This window comes from Callospermophilus lateralis, chromosome 2 (genome assembly GCF_048772815.1).
Source record: "Callospermophilus lateralis isolate mCalLat2 chromosome 2, mCalLat2.hap1, whole genome shotgun sequence".
NCBI lineage: Eukaryota > Metazoa > Chordata > Mammalia > Rodentia > Sciuridae > Callospermophilus > Callospermophilus lateralis.
The window spans coordinates 138,773,460-138,792,885 of NC_135306.1; the positions used below are offsets into that span (position 1 = coordinate 138,773,460).

General features: G+C 35.9%; 1 protein-coding gene across 3 annotated transcripts in view; it reads right to left on the reverse strand.

Annotated features, from left to right (window-relative positions):
• Eed (embryonic ectoderm development) overlaps nt 1-12,381 on the reverse strand; it is a 29,765-nt gene extending 17,384 nt beyond the window's left edge. For 2 of the 3 annotated variants that reach the window (XR_013090391.1, XM_076846555.1), the window contains exons 1-5: nt 11,960-12,173; nt 7,318-7,470; nt 5,447-5,539; nt 2,071-2,136; nt 577-702 (exon numbers count right to left, since the gene is read on the reverse strand). Coding sequence is in view for 2 of the 3 variants with exons in the window: in XM_076846555.1 (XP_076702670.1) it covers nt 577-702; nt 2,071-2,136; nt 5,447-5,539; nt 7,318-7,470; nt 11,960-12,073 (552 nt within the window). In the remaining variant the exon portion in view is untranslated. Of the gene's footprint in view, nt 1-576; nt 703-2,070; nt 2,137-5,446; nt 5,540-7,317; nt 7,471-11,959 lie in introns of all 3 variants that reach the window. The other variant, XM_076846556.1, reaches the window with a different exon arrangement.
• Between the last annotated feature and the right edge of the window lie 7,045 nt (nt 12,382-19,426).

Here is a 19,426-nt window from a genome sequence, read left to right on the forward strand (position 1 = left end):
TAAACCAGTCTCCATTTCATCTTCCTAGGCTTTACCATTCAGTTAATCACAAGGTGTCCTTCAATCTACAACTCCCAGTTTGGGTGTCTTGCAAAACCTGGTATTTGTCCATTGAAAGCCTCTCAAAAGAAAGGCAAGGAGGGAAATTATTTTAAAAGAAAAGCATTACAAGCCTGGTGGTGGCATACCCCTGTAATCCCAGTGATTTGGGAGGCAGGAGGATAGCAAGTTCAGAGGCCAGACTCAGCAACTTTGTTAGGCCCTAAGCAATTTGACAAGACCCTGTCTCAAAATAAAGCATAAAAAGCAATGGGATGTAGCTCAGGGATGTCACCCTTAGGTTTAATCTCTGCCAAAGAAGAAAAGAAAGAAAGCATTACAAATATTAACATTTTTCCCACTTATTCCTCAATTTGATTACACAACTTTCACAAAGGACTCAAAAAGATTTGTCTAAAGAAAGCAATAAACAATGCACAAATTGTAAATTTTGCAGTCACTGATTAATTTTACATTGAAAACAGTATGTTTTCACCAATGTACATTCAAAATATGCAATTTAGCCATAAAACCCACCTTTATACATTGCATTGTTATAGGATTAATTATCCTTATTATGCCTCTTGATCCAGCTACCGCCAGCAAAGGATGGCTTGTATTGCTATCATAGGTCCATGCACAAGTGTAAAAGTTTTCATCAGCCTAAGAAATGCCACAGTTAAGAAATATATTTTTGAAATAAATGTTAATAATTGTAGTATGTAGAATCCTCTCAAAACACTGCTGTATTTTTTTTTTGGGGGGGGGGGACGGGGAGGGGAGGGTGTACCAGGGATTGAACTCAGGGGCACTCAACCACTGAGTCACATCCCCAGCCCTATTTAGTATTTTATTTAGAGAGACAGGGTCTCATTGAGTTGCTTAGCGCCTCACCATCGCTGAGGCTGTCTTTGAACTCGTGATTCTCCTGCCTCAGCCTCCCGAGCTGCTGGGATTATAGGCATGCGCCACTGAGACCGGCAAAACCAGTATAGTTTTTGACATATAAGTTCTCATTTTTTATTAAACAACCAAATTTATAAAATGGTAATTTTAGGTCTAAAATCCATGTCAAATGAGTAAACAAAACTAGTCCCTTCACTCAACTGTATTTATTATTTAGCTATTTGTATAACTCTGTTCTTATAGTGTCCCTGTAGTGCCAAAACAGCTACAGACAAAATGTTAACAAGTGGGCATGGTTGTATACCAATAAAATTTTATTTACAAAACTAGGCCAAGCTGTAGGCTCTACTTTGCTGACCCTCTATCTTGACAGTTCTGTCCATCTCCAAATAAAAATAAATATTCCACTTTCCACTTTTTCTGTGTGAGATCTTCCCCAACTAGCAATACTTCTTTCCATTATCACCTAGAGAAGACTGTCTTTATCTTGTTTGCTTGGTTTTTCAAATGGATCTGGAAGAAGCTTTTACTGCTCTACCTAATCCTCTGCCTTTTAAATTTTCCTTTTATTCATTAACTCGTGTTTTGTAATATTTTATTTCCATCTAAGCTTTTGTTGATCCAATACTTGGAATGACTGACAGTTACAGCTTCTGATCAACTCAAGTTCATTATTAAAACTATGCTAAAATTTAAAAATTCTAGGCAAAATCAAAGAAACAAGAAGTTTTAGCTAGTCCTAGTCTCAGCTAATATTTTCTATTACCAGATTTTTAACATTCCTTTCTCCAGTCTGATTCTGAAGATTAGGAAAATCAGATACCAAGATTCTATTGGGTGACAATGACAGTGAAGGAATAACATTGGCTAAAGAAAGGATAGTAAGTTGGGGCTGGGACTGGAGCTCAGCAGTAGCACACTTGTCAGGCATGTGTGAGGCACTGGGTTCGATTCTCAGCACTGCATATAAACAAATTTTTTTAAAAAGGCCTATCAACAACTAAAAAAATAAATTTAATTAAAAAAAAAGGACAGTAATTTGAGGGAATTAATTTAGAAAATTTTGGTTTATTTATTGAAAATAAATGTCTTTGACCAAAGATACTAAAACCCAGGAAAGGATACATCAGCATCCACATAAGACTGCAATAACCGGATTTCACCTTGTGAATGACATTCATATAATGTAACCTAATGAAAACAAAAATAAAGTAAATTTCATCTCAAATACAGAAACACACTCTTTAGCTTCTAAACATTCTAATCACAATATTATCTTAAAGACTCTACAGAAACTATTGCCCTAAAAATAGCTCCTTTAAACTTATAAATTTCTGAAAATCATTATAAAGCCTAACACGTTTTACATAATATCCAGAATATAAAATATTCTAGTAATGCTTCTATTTATTAATTTATAAATTATATTTATAATTTTATAATATTTTACAAATATTTTATTTCCCATCATTTAAATGTATTCTTCATCCTTATAATTGCACCAACCTCTCAAAGTGAATAAAGTTGAACACCCAAAGTAATTGTGGTTTATCATCCTTTATTTAAATCCATAACAAAAGTCTTTGGCACCATAAAGAAATAACGAATATTCAGAAACAGATACATTTACCATGATTAAAGAGTATACAATGTATCCATGTACCAACACATCAGCTGATACCCAATAAATATGTATAATTTTTGTGCTTTTTTGAATTAGTTAAAAAAAATTTTAAAGACTTTATGAAGTTATAGGCCGTTATTAACATAAAAAAGTCTACAATTTGCTAACAATGAATTGCTTTTCCTTGTATAGTAGTCCTTTTCATTTGATTCATATTCCAAAATTTAAAATATAGCAACATATACAACTTTAAAAATTTTTATAAAATTTGTTCCATTTTTCTTATACCTTAGTCACATTAGCAAAAATCTATTAAAATTTAATAGCAGCATATACTATGAAGATCCTATATATCATTTATCACTATTAAATTCATAAAATAATCTCCCCTAGATCATAATCTAAAAACTAATCTTCATGTGGTTGTTAATTATATCTTAAAAGATAATTGTTTTCCCTTTCTTCTTTTAAAGAAATCCTAATGGCAGGACTTTTTAGAATTCAATAAACTATATGTAATACGCTTCAATGTCATTTTAAATGATTTTTTTTCTTAGAAAGCTTAGAACACTGCAATTAGCATACTTGAGCAGAAATTATACCAATTCTACTACTATCATGGCCAAGTTGAAGAATTATAATGGTAGGTTTATGAGGATATCTTAAAAATGGATTCAATTTTAATTAATGGGCTTCAAGCCAGTTAGAAAATCTTTCTTGAAACTACACTTTTCCTCTGATTGCTATTTTCAAAGAATATGAGAACTCAACAACTATAGGAAGACTACATATCATACAACCTATGTTTGGCTGAACACTAAGAAAAGCTGTTATCCCATGTTATCAACTTCACTAGTAACTTTCAAGTACTTTTAAAAAATCTTTTAGATGTAGATGGACACAATACCTTTATTTTATTTATTTTTATGTGGTGCTGAGAATCGAACCCAGGGCCTTGCACATGCAAGGCAAGTGCTCTACCACTGAGCCACAACCCCAGCCCGAGCACCAGAGTCTTAATGTAATTAAAACTTCCTCAAGTCAAAATTTATTTTTTAGAAAAAAAGAACTGGAAGGACTCAGCCCAGAATGGCTGATATTTGAAGAATACTGAACGGACAATTTCCCTGTTATCAAGTTAACTTACTAAAACAAAAAAATATTAATACAAGGAATCAAAAATACAGAAAACAAGTAGTGCACATTAAAAATTACAACTCTCAATGAATTTTAACACAATTACTAAAGACACATAAGATGTCATTTTACTCAATTAAATGACTAATGAACATCTCAGATTCATTTCTTTCCTTTTTGAGCTAAGGGTAGATAGAGTAAGTGACTTGTCAACAGTCCATATCCAATTAGTTTATTTTCTTCCTATTTCTTTTTCTGAACACATCAATCTATTTCTATGCTATTCATCTTAATTCCCACCACAGTATTAATGGGTAACCAAAATGTTAGCTACTTATAGACTTAAAGAGGAAAATTTTTCCTTGAGATGATTTCAATTTTTAAAAGAAAACCTGTGAGGACTCCCTGGAAATTCTAGTTAGAAATGAATAGAATGAGTACATCTTTGCAACCCAGCTATTTAATTTAGCCCCTTATTTAATTAAAACGTTAGAGGATGCGGCTGTAGCTCAGTGGCAAAGCACATGCTTGGCATATGTGAAGCACTGGGTTTGATCCTTAGCACCACATAAAATAAAGGCATTCTGCCCATCTACAACTATTTAAAAAAAAAAAAAGTTGTTGATGCCATGGTGTGTGCCTATAATCCCAGCAGCTTGGGAGGCTAAGGCAGAAGGATTGCAAGTTCAAAGCCAGCCTCAGCAAAAGTGAGGCACTAAGCAACTCAGTGAGATTCTCTCTCTAAATAAAATACAAAATGGGGCTGGGGATGTGGTTCAGTGGTCAAATGCCCCTGAGTTCAAGCCACAGTACTTAAAAAAAAAAAAAAAAAAAAAAAAAAAGTTAAGTGATGGTTTATGTTAAAATGTGCCAGCATTGCTCTTTTCACCCATTTCACTCAATTTAAGATAACTCTGGCTTTCTTAAAAGCAAACTCAATGGTAAAGTACTGCATAGCATGCTCAATGCTCTGAGCTGGATCCCTGGCACCACAAAATAAATTAGTAAGAAAATAAATAGCAAACTCAGATATTTATTGCAAATAATTAAAACACTTGCAAAACTGTTATTTAAATCCACTGGCTTTAAGCTTTCATTTATAGAGCAATTAATTACTTTATTTTTTTAAAAAAATCACAAATTTCTCATCCAATTCAATTCATAAATAACAAAATAACTTTAAAAAAAGAGAAAAGTAGTCAAATGTGGTAACATAGGTCTCTAAATTCCACATACTCCACAGGCAGAGGCAGGAGGAACAAAAGTCTGAGGCCTGCCTAGGCAACTTAGCAAGACACTGTCTCAAAATTTTAAAACAGAGCTGAAGACATAGTGCAGCAATAGAGTATTTGCCTAGCATGCGTGAGGCCCTGGTTTCAATCCCCAGCACCACATCACACACACACACAAATCCCCACACCACACATACAAATGCACATGCACACATGGACACACACACACAGCAAGAGAGAAGTTAGTTCTTTCAATCACCCAAAATACTTATGAAGAAATATAAAACCTGTTTGATGACCTACTTTAGTAATAAATGTATTTTCCAATAATAAATATTAGTTTTAAATTGACAATTTCTAGAAAGTTTTACTGTTAGATAAAAGAATCATATTGTTAAACCATTCTTAAATCATATTGTTAAACACAAAATTTAGTTCAAAATCATTCATTCTATAATAACAAATCCAATAATCAAGCTGAGGGCCAAAAAGACCCCATAACACTCACTCTGTTGCTTCCTACAGTTGCAAAGACTAATGGATCTCCTTCTTTACTGTGCCAGTTAAATTGAACTCCAAACAATGGCTGGTTATGATCTTCCTATAAAATAATCATGAAATAAAAATTCAACAGTGTCTCTTAGAAATAAAAAAAAAAAGATAGTGAATTAACCTTTACCCTTTCTCTAAAATATAATTTGTTATTTTTGTGAATCATGCATAAACTGACTTTTGACGATAAAATTAAAAAATCTTGACTAGACCAGTTTTCACATCTTTATATACTGTATATGATAAAGTTTTATAACAATCAAAGACTTTGAGCACTGCCTCAGTAACATTTATTTAGGTTACAATTATTTGTCTATAAAAAAACTTTGATATGTACCTTTCATTTTCTTTAACTCAAATCGTTTTTTCCCAAATCACAATACATTGGGTAAATTTTGATAGACATATTTAACATATTGGGTCATGAGGATAAATTTATTTTTCCAAAAGAGGAAACCAACAAATGGCTTTATAGAGGTAATATAACTTTTTGGCAATCACTAAATTTTACTAGGATTAAATTTTCCTTTGTAAAGTGAAACATTATCAAAATTCTATTTAAATTACTGCTTTCTATTAACTCTATATAAACAATTTTAAATAATCTTGAATTTGGTTCTTTAAAGACAAACATTCCAGGAATTTAATAATGAAAAAGAACACCTGAATAGTGAGGGCTGTGGGAGTAAATGGACTATACCTTCAGAGATATACAAACAGATAGATCATAAGATTACTTACTTTTGTTTACATGGTTATTTTTCAGTTTTAGGACTTCATGGCAATCTCCTGGCATTTAACACTAAATTTCAAGTTTACTGGAAGGTACTGTTTTCACTTTAAAATTTAACAACTTTCATTTTCTTATCCATTTGAAAAGCCACAGCTTTAGGCTTTTGAATTATTTAAAGGCAGTTAAAAATATCTTCCAGATATAGTAACTAACTCTTAGGCTAATATAATATTATCTCAATATTTTAATAAACACTTTTTTGAGAGGCTGAGATTAATTTCTCTTTTACACACTAAGCACTTAATTTTTGCTACAGACAGGAAAACATCATGTAGCCACAGCTTCTTAAACTCTCCTAAACCTTTACCTAAAAGTATAATTAGCTATCTACATTTAAACACATATATATGAAGTAACATAATGTTTATTTTCCTTCAGGAAAAATAACCTCAAACTTAAAAAATAAAAAACACAAAGTGGAAATACATCAGAAAACATTTAAAATAAACATCAGTAATCCTTTTTATAAAGTAAATGTTACTGAGGCAGTAATTTAAATAACCCTAATATCTTATTTTCCCCAAATATTGACTACTGAAAAGTTTTTAAAATTGCACACCTTTTCCTTTTAAGACAAATATAAATAAAGCAAAGGACAAAAAGATTTTTTTAAAAAACTGTACAAAGTAAGACATCTGTTTCAATTTATACTTCTTAGTTAGTGGGTAACATTCAGTTCTTTTTAATAACTGGTTCCAGAAGTTACTCATGTTTTTTAAGGTTTACCAGAACATAAAGAGTAACATTTCCTAAAATATTTTATTTGAATTAACAAACAATAAAGCAAAACCACCTGCAATACTCAGTATTACACATTTAAATTAAAATAAAAAACAAAGCCAAAAAGCTGAATGTGGGAGATTGTATTATGCTATTTGAACCTCAAAAAAAAAACAAACAAAAAAAACCTTAAAACCCTCTAACTTTAAAATATTTTAAACTTAAAAGAGTACCTTGAATATAAAATGTATGCCATTGAGAAATAATTCTAAAGCCTAACATTCAGCCCAAAAAACCTGTCTTTCTGAACATACCTTGAGACTGTTTACACATTTGAAAGAATATTTGCATTTCTTCGACTTCCATTTTCCCTTTCCCCAACTTTTCCTTCCAGGTGCATTTGGTGTATTTGTAGGTGTATCAGGGCGTTCAGTGTTTGTACCACTTTCTATACTGACAGCATCATCCTATAAGCAGTAAATTAAGAAAAATTACATGAGACAGTGATATTTTCAGGCAAGTGACTTTATACTGGAAAGATCTAATGAACCTAGAAGTCTGAAAAAAAAAAAAGAAAGAAAGAAAGAAAGAAAAAATGTACTTCTGTCTTCAAATAAGGATACAAAACATCAGAATTTTTGTAGGTATTTTTATATTTCAGCAAAAATGAAAACAAAATACTAATCAGATTGATAATGGAAAAGTAATATTGCCTTTACATAATAAGGTACTGACCTATGCCAGCTACTTTAATGCATGGGACCATTTAATCTTTAGGGCACTTGTTAGATAAGGAGGTGTTGAGAAAGCCTAACTATTCTCATTTAGGGTTGCTGGGATTCCACCCTAAAACTGTGACTACTAAATCTGACTGATCTACATGTCTTTATAATTTCCTTGCTTGTTACTCAGTTTGGAGCATGGAGGTAGGTGGCCATTTGAGGCCAAAGTGTTAATGCTTCCACTTTGATGTAGTTTTTACAAGTCCTGATATTCATATGCTGTATATTGACAACAAACTATTCAGAATTTAAAGTCTCAATGGCTTCAAATGGCTATCTGTAAATAAAATGTGCCTCATAGTCCTAACATAATCAGAACTCTGAAGACAATAGTTAAAAGTAAAATCCTTCCAAATACAGAAATGAATGCAGAAATCCTAAAAATTCTTCTAATTTATTTCTTATCTCTGGTACAGAAGACATACTAAAGGCCCTTTAATCTCAAGAGAATTTCACTACCTTCTTGGAGTACAGATTCCAATGTCTCCTTAGAAATAAGATGATTTATTTACATTTATGACCCTAAATTCATTCAAGGGAAAGTTTGTTTTGTTTTGATCTTTCTTTCTTCAAGTGCCTACTAACATCTGCTAGAATAGTCTAAAAAACATTGCCTTTAGGGACTATTTCTAAATTACTGCTTCCTAAAGCTGGTTTATATTACAGAAGGTTAAAATTAACTGAAGTATCAAAAGGCATAGTAAAAAAACCCATATTAACTCACTTGAAAACAACAATATATTTCCTGGGGATTTCAAACTTCATATGACTCCAAAATGAAATGCATTAAAAAAAAATACCCTATTCTGGAAAATACTAATTATCTAGCATAAAAAAAAATGGATGGAGACAGGTGGCACAAAGTGCTCAACAAATATTTGAACTGTAATTTAATGTGAGTGCAATTAAACATTATGGAAATAGAAAATGTAAAATTTTAAAGTTGGGTTCCTAGCTTGAAATGTTCTTTATGTCTCCCTATTCTCCCCACTTGTCAGTTGTATTTACATAGTTAAAATCCAGGATAGAAAAATGTATCAATGAAAAAACCATGCTTGTAGTTCCAAATTATCAGATTAGTCTTCCTCACTGTCTTTTACGTATTTTTGCAATTCTTTTTAAATTATAGATAACTGATAGACATGCAAATTTTGTCACCACAGAATAAATTCAGTATAATTCCCTTTCCGTTAGTGTAAAAAATATTTTCTCTCCATTTGCAATTCATCCCTTCATTTCTTTATTTTATATAAATTTGACTGTTTGGCTTTTTTGGTTTACAAGTTATAACATTTACCTAATTCCTTCAAGTGAGTAAAATAAAAATGTTAACAATGTTCACACACTTTTTTCTGAAAAATTACCTTTTAACAGAAGAGAAATGAAAGAAAACGAACAAACTCTGGAGTTGGGAATGTGGCTTAGTGGTAGAGTGCTTGCCTAGCATGCATGAGGCCCTGGGTTCAACACCCAGCACCACAGAACAAAATAACACAACTTCTTTTTATTTTGGCTAAACACTGAGCCATTAGTCAAGAGGTCATACAAAAACATTGTCACACTGCATATTTTACCTCTTGACCACTTAATTTACCCATCTATATCCTCCAAAGGCAAGATGGAATCAAACAGAAACAAAATGCTTTCATTTTGTCTTTAAATTAAAATAAAATCTTTGTTTAATATGTACTCAGGCTGACTCCCACCCTACTCCTTCCTCAAAGTGCAGAATGACAATGCCCAACAAGAAAACAGACTCAGGAATAGTAATTTGTCCCTTAATCTTGTCCCATTACTCTAGCAAAGGGCAAGCCTCCAGATAAGGCCTTCTGGTATCGTTAACCACAATAACCATTAATACTCTTTCAGACACTAACTACTTTACTGTCATCTGATCTTAAAAAGTTTGATAAAATGACAGAAAATATATACAATAAATCTCAAATATGTTCTTCAATTCTTTTAATAACTTTTTAAAGAGTGTTAGCTGCTCAGGTTACCTAACTCCAACTCAAAAACACTTTCTTCCCCCACCTGCTTTTGGTCTTGTTATTATTCCCTCCCTACAGAGTAAAACCACTGTCCTTGTTAGTTTTTCTGGAACTTATTTTTACAAAATGTTCTCTACTCTGTGTTGTATGGAATTCAGAAGGTCTGTGAATTCAAGTGGGGAAAAAAATTACATCTTAATTTCCACCACTTTGAAATTTTACACTTCCTTCTGTTATAATGGAGGTAACAGATGCCAATGTTAGCATAGTTATGACTGTCACTAATAGAAATTAGATATTTCTTTTTTTTAATATTTATTTTTTTAGTTGTTTTTTTTTAGGTGGATACAATATCTTTATTTTACATTTACATGCTGCTGAGGCTCAAATCCAGTGCCTCACCTATGTAGGCGAGTAAATATTCTACCACTGAGCCACAACCTCAGCCCGGAAATTAGATATTTCTATTTCTATATCACACTGGTTAAGTGTCCTTTATCCAAAATGCGTAAGACCAAAAGTGTTTCAGATTTTAGAATATTTGCATATACTTTACCATTTGAACATTCCTAACCCAAAAATGTTAAAAGCTCCAAAATTCTAAACATTTGGAGTGCCAACAACAAATTTCAACTCAAAAAACCCATTCTTCCCCTACCTGCTTTTGACCTTATCATTATTCCCTTCCTCTAGAGTAAAATTACTACCCTCTTTGGTTTTTCTGCATTTCAGATTTTGCATTTTCAGATCAGGAATGCCAACCTGTATTACAGTTGCTATGGATCTTGAAAAATAAGCCTGTCACTACCCTCAAATTCAATGCTAGATTCTGTTGTTAAAAGAAATATATATTATTAAATCTGATCCCACACCCCCCAATCCCATGGAACCCAGGGCCTCCCACATGCTAGGCAAGTGCTCTACAACTGAGCTATCCCCCTGGTCCTAAAAAAACTTTAAAAAATATATTATACAATTTTATAATTGATCATGTTTTGTAACCCCATATACTGTATTTCCTACATTTAAAAATGTTATTTTGGGAAGACTCCAAAGGCTTCATTGAGGGGTCCAAACATAAACACCAAAAAAAGTTTAAAATCTCTGTCCCCTATTTGGAGAAAACAAAACAAAAAGCTAATCCAAGCATTTGGTTTTGAATTGCTTCAGAAGGTACCAAAGAATATATTCCCCTCAGGGGTCTACAAAAAAGAAAATGAGCTTTCACTTTATTTTGTCCCCTGAATTTTTCCTCACTCTAAGTAGGTTTCACATTTTCATTATATTTTGCCCGATTATTAAGCATATGAAAGGGCCAGAAATATAACTCTATATGATCACAAAATAAGTAACGGTAATTATTATAAATAATTAACAAATATTTGTGTACTATTTATTATGGGACAGATACTCCTTAACCACTTTACTTATATTACCTCATTTAATCCTCACACTTCGTTTAACCTTCATCTAAATAAATCTGTCTTTACCACGGTTGCCTAAAATCTTCCAGGTTGTTCCCTTTACAAACTGCCAAAGGAGAAACTACCCCCACCCATACCTAACTCAAACGTGGTTCCCCTCCTAGTCAGAAGAAGACACTCTCAATTATGCCTTTACAGAAAAGGCGACACTCGGGCACACCCCACCTCCACCGACAGGGCAGAAGCAGCCACAAGATCTTCTTTAATAAAGTCATCTAAACCCCTATGTCAAAGATCTATACCTTCCATCCTGGAGTTTCTATTGGTATCTACGGACGGCACAGACCCTAAACTCCTTGAAAGGGGTGCCTAACAGACTCAGCCTCTTCCTTTCAACTCTTAGGAAAATCTCTAACATGCCTTTTAAACCTACATGAATCTCAGATCCGGAATCTTCCCTATATCCCCCAAAGACTCAAACACTTCTGCATCACATGTAAAAGGAACTCAAAAGAGACCTCTCAGACCCCTGTAACCATTTAATACCTCTCCTTCACCAAGTTTCTGCCCGTTCTCAGCCCCAGCTCAAAATCCCCCCAGAGACAAGTTCAATTTTCTCCAGCACGCCCGCGTTTTCCCGAGTACAGGGTGACACCTCTCCCTCCCCCCACAGTCGCCCGCCCGCCCCCGCTCCTACAGTTTTAAAAGAACTTAAAACTTCTACTCCGGAGTCGCGTGACTGCTAGGGGCTGCACTCACATTCTCATCTCCAGAGAGATCCGGGTTGCTGTTCTCGTCGCTACTCAGCTTCTGTTTCTTGGCCGAAGGCATGTCGGTTCCCGCCGGCGCTGTCGACACTTCCCTCTCGGACATATTCCTCCGCCTCCCTCCAGGTTCCTGCCGCCTCGGGCGGGGCCTCCGCCACACCGCCGTCAAGCAAGCCCGGCCCGAGCTTGCCGCAAAGTTGCCACTGCCGCCGCCACCTCCACCGCTCCCCCCACTGTCGCAAATCGCGCCCAGCCGCCGAGGCGGGCGTGCGTGCGACCCCGCCACACTGCTGAAAAAGGGGCGCGCGCGCGCGCCCGCCTGCGCGGCTTCCTGGCTTCTTCCCTTTACCCACTCCCGTCTTGCTGTTTTCCCGCCGCCCTCCCGGCAGATTGCACGGAGACGTATGATCCGTTGGTTTAAGAGGGCAGTATTTCGTAGGTCCCCTTTCCCCACCACCGCCTCGAAAAGAAGAGGCGGAACTCAAAGGGATGTTCCCTCACCCCTTTCTTCCTTCCAAAGACGTTTCAGCCGCAATTGGCTCAATCCTTCGATCTCCGACCCGCTGCAAGGGAGCGAAAGTCTGTGGAATGGACTAGACCACCAATGTCCCAGAGAAGGGGAAGGAATACAATAAGTCACCTATTGTTTTTCCTGTCTATTCCAAGTGTCCTTAATATTGAACTTGGAGGATAATGTTTTCCCTAAATCATGGAAACGCGGACACCCTATTTTTCGCTTGAGGATAGAAATCGAAAAACTGTACACGGTTTCCGAATCGCCACCCCTATCAAGCAAATGGAAGGCACTCGCCAGAAGATGCGCATGCGCCCAGGCGTATTCTCGCGCTGGGTTGTGGGGAGCCACCTCCTCCAAGCCCCTCCTCTTTTCGAATTCTTGTTTGCTGAACCAGGTAGTCTATCGGTGTTCAAAGTAGGCTGGATTTCAAAATGCTCTCAGATTCAAGTCTGGATGTACCCTAAATTCTTGACGAATACCTTATTCTGATGAATATTTGTTGCAATGAATTAATGATTATCATCACCTAGTTGGTGCCAATTAAGATTTAAGTAGAGATATCTTTAAATTACCTTACTCTAGATTCCAGTGTGTTACAAGCGAAGTGCCCCCTTTAACTGTTAGAAGATTATCAAGGCCCTGGAAAACGCCAAGACCTGTAAATCATTGCTCTTCGCTAACTGTGTATGCGATTGTGAGACTTGGGCAACGGTCCTTTTTTTGGTTTTGCATGTCAGATACGATAAAAAAAATTTTAGAAAAAGGCAACAAAATTGTTTTATGTCGCTGAAATATTTGGCCCTGTTGCATGTGTCTGGACTCTTGACCCATGCCAAATACACCAATGAACCCGTGGATTTCTTGGATGGGTAATTAAACCGTATAACTGAATGAGTATCAGGAAGAGGAAAATGATGGCAATAAAATAAAATACAGCATTCCCCTGTTTCAGAAAGTAATTGTGATTACTTATCTTTCTGGGTGTCAGTGTCCTCATCTGTAAAATGAGGAAATAGGAAGGGACCTAACATTTCTTGAGCGCCCACTTGATAATGTATATTTTTCTCATTTAGATTTCAATGTATCTTCCAGTGGATAACCAGTCTAGAATGCCCCATCCTAATATTCTAGCATACTTAAATTACTTATGCATGCAGATTGCAAGTCACACTTTCTTTTAGATATAAGCAGAGAACTGGTTGAGAATGAGAAAAAAGGAGATAAAGCAATGAAAAAGATTTTTACAATGAAGTCTCAGGAAAATTAAGTGGGAAAAAATTCAAGTTCAGGTCTTAATAATTGCAGTTATTGTTGAGCACTTCTAGTGAGTCAAGCACTGCAAAGATTTCTTCAGTATGTAAGAGAAATGAGACAAGTATAGAGCCAGTTACTGAGAAAGTAAGAAGTCTTTGGTGCTATGGCTTTCATGGACAGAAATGCACTCCCATTATTGGGAAGGATATTCGTGAAATATAGCTCTACAGATAAGGATAATCAACAGAAGCGTTTCAGGTACAAATTACTGTGGGAGCTGGGAAGTGGGAATCAACTTCTAGATGAAAAGTGCTGAATATTTGAATAAAGGACACATGGAAAGAAAATACATTTTCAGCATTTCATGTTACTGTAACAAAGCAAAAATATTTTTAGAGTCTTATTAAGGTTTGGAGGGATTATTTTTAAATTTATTTTCTGATGAATCAGGGTTGATAAATAGAAATTAGTTCATGTTCTTTATTAACAATGTTAAAGAAAAACTTATTCTGAAAGTTGTTTAAATGGTTAGGAAAATACACTCAGGACTGTCTTGATAGATGTCAAAATAAAATGGAGAAAAGGGATCATGCTCATCTCTAAATACAGCAAAGACAAGTGAAGATGAGATGGGGGAATGTGGTTGAAAATTATGAAAAGGAAGATATCAAAGGCATGAGCATTCTAGCTAAGCCAACTTAACAGGATTGTTGCTGAAGGTAGCCACAATAATGAGACATCAAGGATTGGGAATTCTTTCTGAATTGACTTACCAGAACTCTAGTACAACTGAATTATACAAGCTGAAGACAAGGTCCAAGGACAAGACCTAGATGAAAAGAGGGTGCAAAGACTCCTAACTAAAGCCAAGGAGAGAGCCTTTGTCACTATTTATTTGTCACTTAATAAATATTTACTGAGTACCCTCTATATGTCAATATCACAGGTATTCTATATAAAGTACTACTTTTCTAGTATTAATATGTAGACATCTACCCAGTTTCTCAATACCAAATTCTACCATGAAGGATTTCAGAAACCATCACAGTTGGAGAGGCCTTACCTCCTATATTTTACAAATGAGGAAACTGAGGCTTAGGGTAATTAAAAGTTTGTCCAAAGATAAAGAGCTCAAGTAGCAGAGCTAAAGATTGTATTCAATCAAATGAAAAGCCAAAGAAACAACAGCTCTAGACTTATGTAATTATCCTCACAGAGCTTGCTTGGTCTTTAAACCACACGATCTTTTACACACCATCAAAGAACATCAAAAAGTTTTCTCAGCCAGGCACAATAACATAACACCTGTAATCCAAGTAACTTTGGATGCTGAGGCAGAAGGATTGCAAGTTCAAGACTAGCCTCAGCAATTTGGCAAGGCTATAAGCAACTTAGTGGGACCCTGTCTCAAAACAGAAAAATGGCTGGGGACTTAGCTCATTGGTCAAAGCACCCCTAGGTTCAATTCCCCCCCCCCCCAAAAAAAAATAGCTATCTCACTTAGGACAGAGGACATAGCTAGACAAACCTGGGAAAATACAAACAAGTCTGGAACATAGTTAATAGTAACATATGTATTTTAGTTTAATTTTGACTTGCATACTATGATGCTATGTTAACAATGACAGAAACTAGATGAGGAGAGTCCAGGAACTACCATGTTTGCCACTGTTCTGTAAAACTATTCCAAAAAAAATTTTTTTAAAAAACTTAAACTTAAAATAATGCTATCTCAAGTGGCCTATTGAGAACTCAGTAAGAAATACTCTCTGGGTCCACACAATGTCACGTGCTTATAATTCCAGACACTCAGAAGACTGGAAAAGGCAGAAGAATTGAAAATTCAAGGCCAGCTTCAGCAAACTTAACAAGACCCTCAGCAACTCAGGGAGATCCTGTTCCAAAATAAAATTAAAAGGACTGGGGATGTAGCTCAGTGATAAAGCACCCCTACGTTCACTTCCCAGTTACCTCTCTTCCCCCCAAAAGAAAGAAATACCCTTTGGCTTCAGATAAATGATTGTTGATCTTAAAAACTTTCCAAGATCATTTGGTTATATAAAAAAGAAAATTCACATTCTTCTTTGGCATTGTCTTCTATTATAAGTTTCATATCAGGAAATGAGTTTCAAAAGCTAAATTAAATCCTTCCCATTTCCATTGAAGTTTATTTTTCATTCATACAGTATTTTTGTCTCTTCTACTTCATAAATAGAAGCTGTTCATCATCATTCATGCAATCTCATATGCTTGCAGATCTAGTATTCTATGAACAGAACATCATATGGCTTCTTTGAACATTTAGAAATGAATGAGGAAAAAAAGGAATGAATGAGGAAAAATTTATTGAATGCCTTTTATGTGCACAGCAGTATGTAATTTCAAGTATGGGGGTTCAATAAAAGGGAAAATAGGACACAGGACCTGCCTTTTAAAAGCCTGATATTCTTCCAGCATTAAAAAAAAAAGTATCTCATGCACTTAATAAATATTTACTGAGTACCCTCTATATGACAAGTACTGTTCCAGATGCTGAGGAGACTTGATAATAAGGAAATAAAATAGATTCCTGCTGTCAGAGTTTATTGTCTAGAAAGAGAAACAAACTTAACTAGACAATCACCAAATAGATGTAAAATTACAACTGTAGTAAGTAGTATAAAGAGAAGTAGAAAGTCAGGGCTGTTGTTTGCCCATATGGTGTCTTATTTAAAAAAGGCATTACCATAGGCAAAAAGAGCCCAGAGAAGGTAAACCTTGGCAAGCAGACTGTGTCTTTGGTGAATCAGAAAAAGATGCTCCTTTATCCAGTTTGATACAGCCTTGTTCATGAACAGGTCTTTGTGAGTGGAGCATAAACTGGATTTCAGCCCCATTCATCACCTCAAGTGAGAACCTAGGTTTATATAAATAACCTGCATAAGCATAAGTAGCAGACCTATAAAAAGATTCTAGATTCATATAGTAAAGGAAGGCTTCAGAGTTTCCCTGAAGAACAGAAAGAAGAGTGGAACTTCAAGAAGAATGAGTTAACCAGGTGAAAGAGAAGAAGGACAACATTCTGAGGAGTGATAACAGCATCTACAAAAGGCCCTGGGGGCAGGAATGAAAGGAACAAAGGTCATTGGTAAGCTTAAATAGTCAGTGCTGGTGAAGGACTGGAGAAATGGAGAGAATATGATAATATATAAAGCTAGAAAAGTAGGTAAGAAATCAGACCATGCAGGACATTGTAGACCATATTAAGATTGTTGTGTTAAAATGTATATCCAGCTGATAGGACATATACAGAAGGAATTATAATGGCATTACTTTATTTTAATTTTGTTGATATTTCATTTATATATAGTGAAATGCACAGGTCTTAAACATACAGTTTGATGAATATACATCCATGTAATCCATGTCAATAAGATGTGGATGGAATTTCTAGCACTTCAGAAAGTCTCCTATTGCCTCTTCCCAGGCACACCTTTCTTCTCCCCAAGCAATCCACTGTCTGTATTTCCTATATTTGTAAATTACTTTTGTTTTATATGAGCTTTTCCTATTCTCAAATCTCACATAAGTGGAATAATTCAGTATGAGCTCTTTTGTGTATGATTTGTTTGGTTGCACATAATGTTTTTGATATTTATAAAATGACATTGACATATAAAGAAAAATACTGTCTAGATCACAACTTTCACATTTCAACAAGCATAAGAATCATCTGGACAGCTTGTTAAATGACAATTGTCTGGACCCCATTTCCAGAGATTCTGATGTACTAGGTTGAGGTATAGTTTTTTAGTGTATATCTCTAACAAACTGAGTATTCAAGTATTCAAGAAGCATACTTTGAGAACCTTTGATCTAGACAACAAAAATAGTTCCTAAGAGCCTATTTCTTTAAAAAAATTATTTTAAAGGAACTTCTATGTGCCAGGAACTGTCTAGGTTGCTGAGATTTAAAAATAACTAAAATGTCATGCCTGTCCTCTAGTAACTTGGAGTCTGGTAAGAGAAGACAAGGGTAAACCAAATAAGTATTTCTAGATCTCAGTCTATTCATTAAATAGTGGACACAATATTAAAACCATTAAGAATAAAAACTGTATAATGAATCCCATCCTAGATGGGATTCCTCACTTGGCAGTAGGATTCCTCACTGCCAAGCTGACTGCAAAGATTGAGTGTTTTACACATGTTTGGTACTGCACAAAGTGTTTTCTGTGCAACACACCATCTAATCCTCTCAATTACTCTTTGAAGCTGGTACTACATAATCCACATTTTATGGATGAGGGAACTGTAGCTCAGAGTGATTAACAGACTAGACAAAGACCTCAGTGGGAGAATCAGAATTCAAACCCAGATTTGGTTGACCCAGGTGCTAGTTCTTTTAAATGCCAGCTCTCAGGAAAAAAAGCAACCTTATTTAGTTTTCATGCTGAAATATTACTGAGTAATATCTCATATTAGAAACATTTAAAAAGAATACTGTATTATTGCAAGATGGTAGGAGAGAACTAATTTTAACTTGGTTGAAATAGGAGGAGTCTTAATAAAGATGTAGGAATTAGTTTAGAAGGTAAGTTTTTGTCTGTGTTACCCTAATATAGTCCTAGAGACCAAGACAATCCAATAGGTATACATGTAGTACTACAAAAATGCATTCTATTGCAGATAAGGAAAAATTTATTAGGGTCAAATACAGCTTGAATGAAATCTCTCTCATGATTACATAATGCTTTTTTCTTATCAAGTATAGACCTTATGATTGCTAATTTAGCTTTCTAATTACCTCTACAATAAAGAGGAAGTGTTCTGCCACAATTCCTCAAGGTGGGAGGGAAGGAATGCAGGCGGCCACAGCTGAGGGCGTTGGAGGGTTCGATTTTTACTTCCGTGAAGAGGTTAAGTTCCTGACGCCCGAAGAAACTCGAGTTAAAGAACATCATTGAAACGTTGCTTTCCATAGTCTGCAGGATCCATCTGAAGCTCTCTCTCTTCATCATCTGTGGTGTTGAGGATTGAACCCAGCACCCGCGCATGCCAGGCAAGCACACTGCCGTTTGAGCCACATCCCTAGCCCCTGCCAAACTGCTATGACTCAGCACTAACGACCCCGCCGAAACAACTGGTCGGCCCTTCTTTGAACTTGCGGAGGTAAAAGCCAACCGAGCCTTCATAGGCAGTGGCCACAGGATTGAAACGGGGCATGGGAGAGACAGTCAGGACCCACCCGTTGCATTGGTCACCCAGCAAAGGGAACGAACTGTCACCATTTGCATGGGATACCACCATGGCAGAGAACTGACGTCACCAAAACGCGGCGGAGGAGACAACTTCATTGAAACCAGCGGAAACAGGTGTGTAATCCCTTAGCCATCCCTCTCCACACAGCGGGGAAACCTTAAGGGCCCCTCCGAGATCTTCCTTGAGCGCGATAGCCAGACCAAGGGAATCAGGAGTGGCACGGGACCCGTGGAGCGGAACTCCCGGCTACCGCTCCCACCAGTGCTGACAACTGAGGTCTCTTGCACCAGCTACCGGGGGCGTGGCTACCGGAGGGCAAGCAAATTCGCTGGGGGTTCTCAGCCCCAAGCTCTACAAACTCAGGGTCTGAGGGAATGGCAAACATGGAGAGTGTGCCCAGGCATTCATAAAAACAGGGCTCCCAGGAGCAACAGATCTGGCGTGTAG